The sequence below is a fragment of the Medicago sativa genome, chromosome 7, assembly GCF_051527215.1.
Source record: "Medicago sativa cultivar Bolivia chromosome 7, Bolivia_mono, whole genome shotgun sequence".
NCBI classification, from domain to species: domain Eukaryota; kingdom Viridiplantae; phylum Streptophyta; class Magnoliopsida; order Fabales; family Fabaceae; genus Medicago; species Medicago sativa.
The window spans coordinates 104076824-104090926 of NC_140755.1; the positions used below are offsets into that span (position 1 = coordinate 104076824).

General features: G+C 33.3%; 2 protein-coding genes and 1 pseudogene across 6 annotated transcripts; 2 read left to right on the forward strand and 1 right to left on the reverse strand.

Annotated features, from left to right (window-relative positions):
* Positions 1 to 688: 688 nt before the first annotated feature.
* WTF1 (Ubiquitin carboxyl-terminal hydrolase family protein) lies at positions 689 to 2843 on the forward strand. The gene has a single exon (XM_085726262.1). It carries the CDS (start codon positions 887 to 889, stop codon positions 2504 to 2506), a length of 1620 nt encoding a protein of 539 aa, XP_085582388.1. The 5' UTR covers positions 689 to 886; the 3' UTR covers positions 2507 to 2843.
* A 2846-nt stretch (positions 2844 to 5689) lies between these two features.
* LOC146911673 (alpha/beta-Hydrolases superfamily protein) lies at positions 5690 to 11354 on the forward strand. 4 transcript variants are annotated; one of them, XM_085726264.1, is made up of 6 exons: positions 5690 to 6103; positions 8535 to 9256; positions 9381 to 9896; positions 9995 to 10054; positions 10168 to 10584; positions 10725 to 11354. In XM_085726264.1, the coding sequence occupies exons 2-6, from the start codon at positions 8585 to 8587 to the stop codon at positions 11145 to 11147; spliced, it is 2088 nt and encodes a 695-aa protein (XP_085582390.1). In that variant the 5' UTR covers positions 5690 to 6103; positions 8535 to 8584; the 3' UTR covers positions 11148 to 11354. The 4 variants fall into 4 exon arrangements, with proteins under 4 accessions (XP_085582390.1, XP_085582392.1, XP_085582391.1 ...); XM_085726266.1 differs by lacking the exon at positions 5690 to 6103 and adding an exon at positions 8047 to 8155; XM_085726265.1 differs by lacking the exon at positions 5690 to 6103 and adding an exon at positions 8105 to 8276.
* Positions 11355 to 11725: 371 nt separating this feature from the next.
* LOC146911674 (putative F-box/LRR-repeat protein At3g44810) lies at positions 11726 to 13596 on the reverse strand (annotated as a pseudogene). The gene is made up of 3 exons (XR_015019337.1): positions 12636 to 13596; positions 12394 to 12577; positions 11726 to 12031 (listed from the first exon to the last, which is right to left on the reverse strand). The product of XR_015019337.1 is annotated as a putative F-box/LRR-repeat protein At3g44810 (transcript).
* Between the last annotated feature and the right edge of the window lie 507 nt (positions 13597 to 14103).

The following is a 14103-nucleotide window of genomic DNA, read 5'->3' on the forward strand; positions in this document are numbered from 1 at the left end:
AGGATATTTAGTTTGGATATAAATTGTAAGGAGCTACGACGACCTTTTCATTGATAGCATGCACAGACAAAATGGTTTTTTTTTTTATGTTTACCATCTGGTTTTCAGGGAAAATGGGTTATAGTAATTTGGAGTTCGATCGTAAGGTAAGATAGTTTGACCAAAAATGAAATGGTTTTCCTTAAAAAAAAATGAAATGGTTTTGCGTATTATTTTCACAATTAAATCAACAAACCATATTTAATAATAAAATTTACTGATCCAATGATTAAAACTAACTTGTGCATGAAGTAATATTTGTCTCATTTGTAGATCAAATAAATGGTCTATTTGGTTTGTTTTATGAATGGGGAGAACAAGTCTCTTTATTAATGATGTAATATTTTTTTAAAAGGAATGATGTAACCAAGTTGCTTGAGTTTCAGTGGCAAGGAGCTCCTTCCAATGACGTATCCGGGGAATACCGAGTTCGATTCCCAGGGGGAACAATGCTTTGCCAGTGAGCATGCCTCTACGCATGAGCCGGATTAATCTTCCACCTTTGGTGGGTCGGAAACCGGTGCGAAAACCAAAAAAAAAAAATATAGACAAAAATAGGCAGTGTACTTTCGATAATTTAAGTTGTATTAATGAATTTAAAAAATAATTTCATAAAATAAGTTAGGAGGGGATAACAATATCTAGAGCTAGAGGGTTTTGGTTGGGGGTTTGCAAATTGCAGTTGGAGATGTCTTGTTTGCAGGTTTCATCGTCCCTATCCCAAATCACTACCTTTCAGCTTTAGCATCACACACACACAATCTCGTGAGTCCATTTTCTCCTTTTCACCGATCTTAATTTTTTTGCCACTTATTAATTTCTTGCTTTTATGTGAAAAAGAACAAGTATGGATCCTAAACAATTATCTCTTACTTCACCCAAACTATCTTTTTTATCTTCATCTTTTACCCCTTTACCATTTTTCATCTCAAATAAACTTCAATTTCTTCAAAAACCAAATTTTTCTCTCAAACTTCACTCTTCCCTTCAAAAATCCCAATTTTTTGGAACCAATTTGCGTTTGTTTCAATCGAATTCATCACATGTTGGTGTGCCCAGATTTGATAAAATTATACCAATAAGTGCTGCTGTGAAGAGAAGAAAAGAGCTTCCATTTGATAATGTGATTCAGAAAGATAAGAAGCTGAAATTTGTTCTCAAAGTGAGGAAAATACTAGTGAGTAAGCCTAGTAGGGTTATGTCTCTTCAGGAATTAGGTAAGTATAGAAGAGAATTGGGTTTGGATAAAAAGAGAAAATTAATTGTAATTTTGAGGAGATTTCCTGGTGTGTTTGAGATTGTGGAAGATGGGTGCTACTCTTTGAAATTTAGAATGACTTCTGAGGCTGAAAAGCTTTATCTTGAAGAATTGAGGGTTAGGAATGAAATGGAAGATGTTGTTGTTACCAAGCTTAGGAAATTGTTGATGATGCCGTTGGAAAAGCGGATTTTGTTAGAGAAAATTGGGCATTTGGCGAATGATTTAGGACTTCCTCGAGAATTTCGCGACACCATTTGTCATAGGTATCCAGAGTTTTTTAAAGTTGTTCAGACTGAAAGAGGTCCTGCACTTGAATTAACACATTGGGATCCTCAGCTTGCAGTTTCTGCGGCCGAGCTGTCTGCGGAGGAGAATCGAATTAGAGAAGTGGAAGAGCAGAATTTAATTATAGATAGGGCTCCTAAGTTTAATAGAGTAAAGCTTCCTAAGGGTCTTAATCTTTCAAAAGGTGAGATGAGGAAGATAATGCAGTTTAGAGACATTCCTTATATATCGCCTTACTCAGATTTCTCTATGATTGGTTTGAACACGCCGGAAAAAGAGAAGCATGCTTGTGGAGTTATTCATGAGATTTTGAGTCTTACACTTGAGAAGCGAACTCTTGTTGATAACTTCACTCATTTTCGAGAGGAGTTTCGATTCTCACAGCAATTGAGAGGGATGTTGATAAGGCACCCTGATATGTTTTATATCTCTTTGAAAGGAGACAGGGATTCTGTGTTCCTTAGGGAAGCTTATCGAGATTCTCAGTTGGTAGACAAGGACAGATTGTTACTTGTAAAGGAAAAACTTCGTTCGTTGGTTGATATTCCACGATTTCCTAAGGGTAGGGGTGCCGGTCGCACTAGAGATAGAGATGGAGATGGGATGGGAGAGAATGATATTGATAGCAGACAGGATGAAAGTGGTGAAGAGGAACAAGAATGGTCAGATGCTGATGATTTAATCAGCGATGGTGATGATGATGACGATGATATCGATGATGACTGGATTGATGATGATGATGATGATGATGATGATGATGATGATGATGATGATACACCACCAGATTTTGATGACGAGGAGGTAGAAACATCGGAAATTGAAAAGAGAAAGACAATTACACGAGTTCAAGACGCAAGACAGAATAATGAAAAGGTCCTTGTTCCATCATTCCCTGATGGTCGTCCCAGAGAACGGTGGTAATCTTGAAAAGGCTTTCAAGCTCCATGCTCAGAGTTATTGATGAAAGAAAGCATTGGGCCGATTGATTTGGGAAATGAGCTGGCATTCACTATGTTGGAAGAATATGGGTATCCTTCTTTGACAATCCATGGTTCGTGAATTTTCTCTGTAAACAACAAAGAAGTAGATATTATGTCCTCATCAAAACAAAATGTTGAACTGATGTAGATGATTGTATCTGTTGCCTGCTTTACTGTATGATAGATCAATGCTTCTTAGAATATATTGTTCTCGAAACTTATATTTGGAGAGCCAAAAGGTTCAATTTAGTTATACTTGTTGCTGCATGTTTTCTTTATATTGATTTGGCATGATTGAAATATTTACTTTGACGATAATCATGCTACACAAGTTTGCATATATAATGAAATAAGCGCGACAACATGTCTAGTGTCATGTCAGGTGAGTTACTTTTGGATCCGCGTTCTTCATATATATTGGAAGTTTGAAATTGCAATTTTATCTCTGAGAGTTTAACAATATTGCAAAAGACTTGTATCTTGTATTGAAAATAAACACTAGCATACTGGAGTACATTTTTCGTAGTCTGTCTGATGTTTATCTGTCTGCATACATCAATCTGAGTTATAACATTCGGGACTTGGTATATCATCATCACCTGTTATATGCTTAACTTGGAAATTTATAACTTCCCTTTTGGACGGAAAAACTATGTCTGTTTAATAAGTGACTTTTATGAATCAGAAAATCATGCTTGTTTGTATTAAATCTTATTAATCTATGTCTTGCTTTTGAGGCCAATACCACTAAAGATGTACAGTATATGGTCTAATATATCATTTGTGTTTGTGTCAAAAAAAAGAAGATAGTATCATTTGTGTTGTCATTATTTTCCATCCTCCAATGACAAGTAGAAAATTAGAAATTACGTAGGTTATTTGTAAATTGTGACTACACTCAGCAGCTAGCTAATATATGCGTTTCGTTCATAATGGGATGTTTCTTACAACACGGGCTTAACAAAACACAATTCCTAAGAAATAAAATTATTTAGCAGTAAATAACTTAATTCAAAATAAATTGATTTTATTGAATTTTTTTTCCCCCTCCTTTCTACCACTTCTACCCTTTTTTTTACCACAAGTTGTTAAGTATGTTTTTTATTTGTTACTTTTGAAACTTCTTTCAGAGAATTGGTTGGTTGAGGTTTCTCTGGTCAAACTTCAGATTCAGTGGATCAATTGACCTTTTTGATATGACTCTCATTGTATCGTTCGTTGAAGCGATTCTGAAGAGCTCTAAGAGAGATGAGTGCAATTTTTTCAGGGTAATTTTAGTTTGCACCACCAATTATATGGGTTCAACTTGGACCATTTTTGACAATTATGTGACAACTTTCTCTTTTACTTTCTTTCTTTATTGCTTTAGTTTTTGTGTCAACACTCATTTTTCTTTATATATTTAGGTTGTCCCACAATTTATCAACAAAAATGGTTGATCAAATAAATATATGAGAAAATGGAGACATTTTTCATATATTTAGGTTGTCCCACAATTTATCAACAAAAATGGTTGATCAAATAAATATATGAGAAAATGGAGACATTTTTCAAAAGAGAATTATGTTTTTTTTTTATTGTAAAGAATGATAAACTAATGCACAGACATAAATGGCGAACAAAGTAGAAACAAAAATCCCAACCGAATAGGAAGTCCGACACGTATCAAACACAAAACTACGTCTTGGTTTTGGTTCAACAAACAAAGGAAGGTGTGTGACTGCATGGCATCACCTGAAGGAAAGCAGCCGCCACTAGCATAGAGAATGTGGCGGCAAATGGCGTCACCTGCTTCATGCAACCGCACATTTGGCCTTCTCACCAATTAAATTAACAATTCAACTTTTCTTTTCTTTTCCGTTTTCCTTTTTTCTTTCTGCATTCCCGGGTATGACCAAAATGCCCTTCCCTAATTTTCATCTAATCCAACAATGGAGGCATTTATGTTTTGTGTTGTGTCTGTGGTGTGGACCCATTTGGAAATTGAATACATATTTATGAACGATCGTGAAGTTTTTTAGGCTGCTGCTATAGTATTTTCTTTGGATTTATGAACGATCGTGAAGTTTATTTAGGCTGCTAATATTATTATTTTTTTGAATTTGTCAAACATATGCAACAATGTACGTGTTGAAAGGAACTAAAAATAACAATTTTTTTATTGAAAAACAATAATTATTTATTAAAGAATTATACATTTTATACTAAATGTACAAATTCTAATACAAAATTATTACTTTAAACTTTTTAATATGTGTAAATTTGCAAATAATAGATTTTTTTTTTTATGGGAGACTTCTAGTACTTTTGTGATTGATTGAATTTCACTGATAGTGGCAGAGCTTCATATAGTTCTGTAAAAGGCCTAAAATAAATTTAAAAATATATGATGAATATTAAGAAGTTACAAAAATATCACTTATAAGATTCAAGTATTGGTGTATTCATCGTTTAAGATATAGCTTGTCGCTGTGTGGAGGTAATTTGGGGATCGATCCAACTGAGTCCCTTAAAAGCTCCAACATAGCTTGCCACAACCCATTGTAGAAGGTTGTTTGGAGATTGGCCCGCTCGAGTCCCTTAAAAGTTTCAACATGGCTTGCCACTATGACAAGGTTGTTTGGAGATTGTCTCCTCTAGTAATTTAAAAGCTCTGCCACTATTATAAAGAAAAATTTACTTTTTAGATTTATTGAATAATTGATGTATTTGATCTGACAAAATACATCAATTAGATTTATTGAATAATTGATGTATTTGATCTGACAAAATACATCAATTATTTGATAAATCTAAAAAAAAGTTTGAAATAGTGATCTAAATTTATTTTATTACTCTCTTCAACACTTTTTACATATACTACTCTTTTTCACTCACATACATAATAACTATCACATTTACAAACAAAATCATCTAAAAAAAAATGTTATTTTCTTTGTATATTTCTTGACTAAATATTAAACTTCAAAGTAAAATGAAAAACAATATTGTAGATTGCAATTTACAACTAATATTTCCTACTAACAAAATAAGATAGTAAGATACAAAAGGTAGATGAGGGTATTTTGGTCCATGAAAATTTCCCTCGTGTTTAAAGTTTGGCAACCCACATGAGCAGATTCTCATTCAACTACAACACAGGTGTTCCAACCTTGAAGTTTGTAATTCATTTAAACTTGTGTTTTTTAGTTCTCCAACTTCTATGCTCTCCCCACACTATTTAATACAAACACACAGGAATCAGGCACAGAGAGAGCGAGGTTTCGCTGTGTGTGTGGTCACTTGCATTTCATTATTTTGCATCTGAATCTCACTATACCAATTGTCACACTATATATAAATAAAAAAACAGGAGAGAGACACACACAAGATTCTCCAATATACACACCATTGGTTAAAACCTTAGACACCATTGTCGGAGCTTGATCATATTGTTATTTCATCTGTGCATGTTCTGTTCTTTTGGGGAGATACTTACTTCTGTTCTGTTACATTCATTCATTCATTCATTTCTTGCCTCCTTCTCAGTCTCATCAGGGTAAGTATGTACATCTGTATATATACATGCATTCATTCATTCATTTCCATATTCTTTATTTTTTTTTATCCCTGCTTATGATCAGATTTGTTATATCTTATATCTCCCATGCTCCACACACGTTTCCTCCTTTCATCTTTAAGTTTGATTTCTTACACTATTATTTAAAAATTAAAATTAAAAGAATAACTAAACTATAATCTGCTTAAATACGAAGTTTTTATTGGTAACTTCTCAAAAGTCAGTTTTCATAAATGATTTTACAACTGTAGAAAAAAATAAATAAATTATTTTAAAAAATAATTATTTTTAGGGTCATGCTGACAAGGTCAATTTTACATTGAAAATACATTTTCTACACTTTTAAGTATTTGGTTACATAAGTTTTAAGAAATATTTAGGCTAAATTACACCGTATGTCCTTTGTGTTATTTAATTGAAACAAATTGTTTTTTAAGTTTTTTTTTTCGTGCCACTTATGTCAAGTTATTTAATTGTAACATGTTAGTACTTTAAGTATTTTTCGTAAAGTTTAGGTTTTTAAGTTATTTAATTGTAACTTTTAGGTCTCAAATAACTTATATTTTTAAAATCTAAAATACCCCAAATTCTTACAGTTAAATAACTTAAAAACCTACTTCCTCCGGTCACTATTATAAGCAAAAATTGATTTTTTTTAGGTTTATTCAATAAATGATGTATGTAGTCTATATATAGACCACATACATCATTTATTGAATGAATGAATCTAAAAAGTGAACTTTTGCTTATAATAATGACCGGAGAGAATAATTGATAATTAAAAAGCATAAAGGACCAATCTGTTACAATTAATTAACATGACCTAAGTGATACGAAAAAACTCAAAGAAACAATTTATTACCATTGAATAACTTAAAGGACCTTTGATGTAATTTAGCTTAATTTTTACGATGCTTGTTTCCTTAGCATTTTTCTTATTTTTATTACGATAAAGTAAACAAATTACATCATATTTTTTTTTAATATTTTCTTTAAACTATTGAATATAATTTCTTTTAATATATAACAAACGGGTCATTCACCCTTCCGTGTATAACATGGTTTTTTAGACTTGGATAACCTTGCACAAAGATAAGCACCTTGATTTGTTCACTTTTTTTCTTTTCTAAATATTTTGGTCATGACTTTTTTTTAATAACTACCATTTTCATTTATTTTATTTTATGGATGTACCTCGATGTAATTTTTCTCTCACCAAATAGAACAGTTTGACTCTTTATTGGGTAAAAGGTTGCACAGTTAGATTTTTTTTATTATTATTTTATTTGTGATTTAATCAATTTTCAGTTTACTTATTCTTTAGATAACTTATTTTATGGAATTTTTTAAATATATTTTCTAAAGCAAGAGAGATCAAGTTACCACGATACAATAGTTAGATATTATCACACTATTCACCTATTCTTGTTTGATGTTTTTTTATTATAAAATTCACCGTTGAATTAAAATTTTATAATATGGATTATCTGTAGATATTTTTATTATCTAAATCAAATCGTTTAGTAAAAGCGGAAAAACATAAATCTCGATGTATTCAAATGACATTATTCTAGGATAGTTTTTGGATATATGTAAAATTTATAAAAGTTATCTATATGATAGTAATTTTTTAATCTACCAGTGAGACCTTGTTGTGATAGTAATTTTTTAATCTACCAGTGAGACCTTGTTGTATTATGAAAAGAATATAGCATGATTGGAATATTATGTTGGAAATTCCAAGGTCCTCCTTACTTTTTAGTTTATGCTATTTTTGGTTTGTTTGGTACGATATTTTGGTTACACTGTTTGGTAGAATTTAATACTAGTGCTTTTGAAATTGGAACAAGTCTTTTTTCCTTCCTAACATATCGGTTTAAAGTTAGATCTCTTAAATATGCGACAATTCCGAGAAAAATAATGCACAACCTTAGACGTAACCTCTACTAACTAAATTAATGAAGGAACAAAGAATGTGACATGTTTTTCCTCCTCTTTGATAGATCGATAATTTCACCATGTATACACTAGGTACACTATTTACCTCTTATAGAATTCAACAAGCTTTGCATTTTTTTCCTAACTAAGAAGAATTCAATGTCCATCTGATCCAAGTTAATGTCTTAACCTAACTATGTCTTAAACTTTGGAGGTACACACACAAAACAAAGATGTTTGTTTTATATAGTTTAGGAGTTGCGTTCATTGATGGGTAAATTAGTTTATCTATGACATGTTTTTGACATCTTTAAGAAAGCTATCGTTAATAACAAGAAACTAAATACATAGTTCTTGTAACAGTTTTCTTATAAAATCCATATTCACATGTTAAGCTTGTTTCAGGCACCAAAACAACAAAACTGAACATGTTTGAAGCTTTGTGGTCTGATATGAAGTTTTTAATTCACAGAAACCCAATATAGTGGAGGATCTTGCTGACTTGCACAACAATCAAAAGCTATGGCTTACACAGCAGTTGGCATGCCTACCTCTCCAACAACCCCTTCAACTAAGGACATTACAAAAGAACGTTATGGTCTTCGCCGCTCGCGCTCCAGCATAGACCTATGTAGACGTTCCATTATGCAGAGGTCTTATTCTGACAGCTATCTATGTTGCTCCTTCAACCGTATACAAGCCACATCTGTGCAACCAAAACTTAAGGACAACGGGTCAACGGGAACTTCTCCGTTTCAATTTTCAGGTTCCATTCTCCCAAATTCTTTGCGCTCATTCTTATTTGACCAACAAACCAGCAAGGATATGAATAAAAGGGAGAAGGATGTAAATATTGAGGAAAATATGGTGGAAACTAGTAACGAAGAGAGAGTAAATAGAGCTAATTGGATAGAGAGGCTTGTGGAAATTAAGAAACATTGGAGAAACAGGTTACCGAAAGAAAGCGTTGATATGGACGTGATGTGCGACGATTATACATCTGGTGAATGTGATTGTGATGATGACAGTGTTTGTATGGCGGATTATGACGATGAAGAAGAAGGTGGGCAAGAAGTGACACATGATCGCGATTCGTTCTCAAAATTTCTTGTACAAGTGTCATTGTCTGATACCAAACTTTACTCTCAGCTAGCTTTCCTGTGCAACATGGCTTACGTAATACCCCAAATCAAGGTAAGCACAAATATTTGCATATTTAATCAATGAGATTTCATATATATTTCTAGATTTCCTTTTCCATGTATAAATCAAAAGATAAACATGAACATACAGCTCTTTCTTTCTGACCAATTTGCAGGCTCAGGAGTTGAGGAGATACTATAGCCTTCAGTTTATAACATCTTCTTTAGAGAAGAAAGCTGCAGTGGCAAAGTTAAAAGCAAAACTTACTCAGAACTCACCAAATTCACCTATAGATGACCTAGTAGTCTCTCAAGACAGCTTAGAGGAAGGAAAAGATAAGGAACAGAAGCCTCAAATTCGACTAGCTTATGACATTGCTGCCTCAGCTGCCTCCTATGTTCAACTGCGAGCTAAGAACCTTTTGACCCTTGCTGCTAAGTCACAACAGAGTGAAAATGAAGATTCTAATGGAAGAAAGGATTCTCCGGAACAGGAAGCAGAAGGCACTTCACGAGATTATAAATCAGAGGTTGCAGCTTATATGGTGGCGTCAACCGTGACTTCTGTGGTTGCATCTGGAGAGAGGGAAAGGCAGGAAGCAGCGACAAGCCTTCAGTCACTTCATTCCTCACCTTGTGAATGGTTTGTTTGTGATGATTTCAGTAATTACACTCGATGCTTTATAATTCAGGTAATTCCTTAACTAATATTTGGTACTTAGTAGTTGTACAATCAGGTTATATAATATTGGTGAAATTTGACAAATGTTTTTGTTTCATGTTGTTGCAGGGGTCAGACTCCTTAGCATCTTGGCAAGCAAACCTCTTCTTTGAGCCTACTAAATTTGAGGTAAGAACTAAGAACAATATTTATGGAATGGATAGATAGGCTTTTCATTGTCGTGTTGCAAGAACAATTGATAAGAAAAAACACCAGAGCACTAATAATCTATTCTCTTACAGAACACAGACGTACTTGTTCATAGAGGAATTTATGAAGCTGCAAAAGGAATATATGAGCAATTCATGCCGGAAATAATGGACCATTTGAAAAGACACGGGGATCGCGCAAAGCTTCAATTCACTGGACATTCCCTTGGGGGCAGTCTCTCTCTTTTGGTTCATTTGATGCTATTGACTAGGAAAGTTGTCAGTCCCTCAACTCTTAAACCAGTAGTGACTTTTGGTTCACCATTTGTATTCTGCGGAGGCCAAAAATTAATCGACGAACTAGGCGTGGATGAGAGCCAAATCCACTGTGTAATGATGCATAGAGATATTGTTCCCAGGGCCTTTTCCTGCAATTATCCTGACCATGTAGCTGTTATCCTTAAGCGTTTAAACCGTACTTTTCGGTCACATCCTTGCTTGACAAAAAATGTAAGCATTTTTGTTTGTTCTATCATTATATTCATGACTTAATTCATACTGAAGTCACTCAGATTGAAATTATGTTTGACTATTAATGTGTTAATTTTCTTCTCTTGAACATTTAATTTAATTTCTTTGGATATTTTCAGAAGCTGTTGTACACACCACTGGGAAAAATATTCATTATCCAACCAGATGAGATGACATCGCCTCCGCATCCTTTACTCCCTTCAGAAAGTGCCTTCTATGAGCTTGATAGTACTATATGTGGATACTCTCCAAGAGTTCTCAGTTCCTTTCTCAATCAACCACACCCTATTGAAACACTAAGCGATCCAACAGCATATGGAGCAGAAGGCACAATCCTAAGAGACCACGACTCAAGCAACTACCTTAAAGCTGTCAATGGAATCCTAAGACAACATTCAAAGACGCTTGTTCGCAGAGTAAGAAAGCAAAGGATTGATGAACTGTGGCCATTGCTCACCTCACCATCTCCACACTCATGGAGCCATGAACAGAACATGGAGAGATGCATCTTGATGACAAATGAGATAACAACAGGGGTCTAAAAGGCCTCCCTTTTTAGGTTCCTATAGAACATCTAGATAAAATTAAATTATGAAATTAACCAGGACAGTGAATTACATTTCTAAACATATAGAATTCTAAGTGTTTGTACCCATCATGATCACTTCATATTTGACTAACATTGTACAGTATATATAAAATGTCAATAATTCCAATAGAATAAAAGGTACCTATTGATTCTTCATGAATGATGAACATAAAATTCTACAATAATAAGCACTGTCTGCTATTCAAAACTAATTTACTATGCGTGGTTATAGAAAAACAAGAACCAGATCAGACTAGAGTGCTATTAAATTAAGAATCGCTCTTCTCTTTGAATGAGGTGTACCTTAGAACTGAACTCAGCGAATTCAGATCACCTAAAGCGCGAATTGACATGGTAAGGGGGCGAGAACCTCATACATTATTCTCAAAGTTGAAATTTTTGGATTAAGGTTCTTGTTTCACAAAATTATTAGGGAATGGAAATGATTACAGTAATAACATTTTGAGCTACATCAATATTAATAGGCTTTTTCTATCATTAATATAAAATATGGAAAACCATTGTACATTCTTATATGAGCACGAGTTTTTCTCCTCCAACTACATCTTCACCTTAAAGTTTTTCAAGGATCCCTTGACGCCCATTTTGAAACCAAACAGGATCAGAATTCCAATCCAAGGAGTCATTTTCTCTCCAATAGGGACTCAAGACTATTTGCTCAAGTTTGTGGGCATATTTTAGAACGTTCATAACAAACTCAACTTCATACCAATTGCCAACACAACCTCCCATTTCAATAACTTTGACCTCGTCATGTGAGCATATATCAACATCCTTGACAACTTTCTGATTTTCAATGATCTTTGGACGTGTGAGCTGAAAAAAAGTAAAAGAAAAAATTGGAATATTAGTTAAATCTTACAAACTTATATCATGAATGAAACTAAAAAAAACCTAAGCAATTTTTCTAAACTAATAACAAAAACTTGTATAACTATACATATAAAATACTTCCAATGAAATCAAATCAAAGGCTATATTTGGAAAGATAATGGACATACAAGTGTAATGAACTCAATATGTATTTGAATATTAGGATGTTTAAATGTTACTATCTTGATTGCATGATTCTCCAGGTCAAAAGTATAACTTAATTTAAAAAGTTCTAGCTCAAAATCAGAACGATAACCACAAAAAATAATAATAATAAAAGGTGTGCATTGACTATGTTCACTCACCATAATGGAAAGTTTCTGCAAAAGAGGAGAAATTTGTAGGATGTTTAAAATCCACAAAAGATCAAATTCTAAATCTTTTACGAAGTCCAAAGGCGAGAAAAGGATTAAATTCAACTGCTTAAGATGTTTGAGTGGCTGAGTTATATTTAGAGAAGTTGGGACCTGAACAAGAAAATGTAAGATTAGAAAAATATCATTCAAAAGAGAAAGAAATGTGAACAATTCACTTATGACTAACATTTGAATAGAAGTCCAATTGCATAATCTCAAGTTCAGGAAGAGTTGCGAAGAGTGCAAATGCATTAAGATATTCACTGCATGAAACAAGGAAGTGAATGCTCTTCAACAAAGGGGTATTAATGATCAAGTTATCTAAATCATATCCATAGTACTCCAATGAAGTGAGTTTAAGGCAAACTATCGAACTCAGGTTTATATACTTCCTGAATTCGCCGGATATGACATAGCATGATACAACCTTGAGATGACATAAGGATGAACTCAATATCTTTTACATTGATGATTTGAACTCACAAGAGTCTAAGTGGAGCTCTTCAAGACGTACACAATTTGACAACAAACATTCGATGAAAATTTCATCCACTTTTGCAAATTCAAGTGAAAGAGATCTCAAATTTTTGAATGGAATAAAGTCCCAGTTGGTGGGATGGCAAACAAGACAGGATTGTAGACGCATATGCTTTAGATTTGAAGCATTAGTCTCTGAAAATAAGCCAATGTCAAATTTATAACGTTTGCTTTGTAGTTTGACGTGCATAAGGTCTCCCTAGAAAGAGTAGATTGATTCTTTCAACACACCTTGCAATTGCAAAACTTATCCAATGGTCAATAGTGTTGTTGTATTTACTATTTATACCGAAGTTCACAAGGAAAGAATCGATCTTTGTTCCTTGAAAATTCTTGACAAACTGGTTTACTCGCTTACAAATTCATCCGTACTTATATTCAAATCTACACATCTATCAATCGTAAAACCACTAGGGACATCAATGAGATACCGAGTTTGTAGTAGCTCCTCCTCGCTGCTTGCAAGAACATTGAAGATATCAAAACATAGATCTCTCCTTAGAGCCCAAAGATTGCACCACCTTCTAGACAGTACACTGGTTTTCAACAAATCTTTAATAGATAACATTGTTAGGATATAAGACAAAGATGCAACTCACTAATGCGATCATCCATTTTATTGATCGTCAGAAAGAAAATAGTCGCAATACACCTGAAATATAATATATAGATGCAAAGTGGAGAAGTTTATAATCAATCCTAGTGAAATACTCCCTCCGTCTCTAAATAATTGTCACTTTAGCCTTTTTTATTTTTCTCAAAATAATTGTCACTTTAAATATCAATGTAACATTTATTATCTTTTTCCATTATTATACCCTTATTTATTAAATTTTATCTAACTTAACTACTCCACTAACTACAATTAATAAGGGTATTTTAGTAAATGAAACTAATTTTACCATTGAAATCAACACAATTAATCATTTTCTTAATAATCGTGCACAAACCTTTAACGACTATTATTTAGAGACGGAGGGAGTACATGGTTATTTGTATGTAAAATAAAGAAACAAATCTGGTGGTGATTTGGTTTTTACTCCAATCCATCATGATTCCATTAAGTGGCGGAGCCAGGATTTTTATAAAGCCCGAACGAAAAAAAATTTGCAATACATTTAT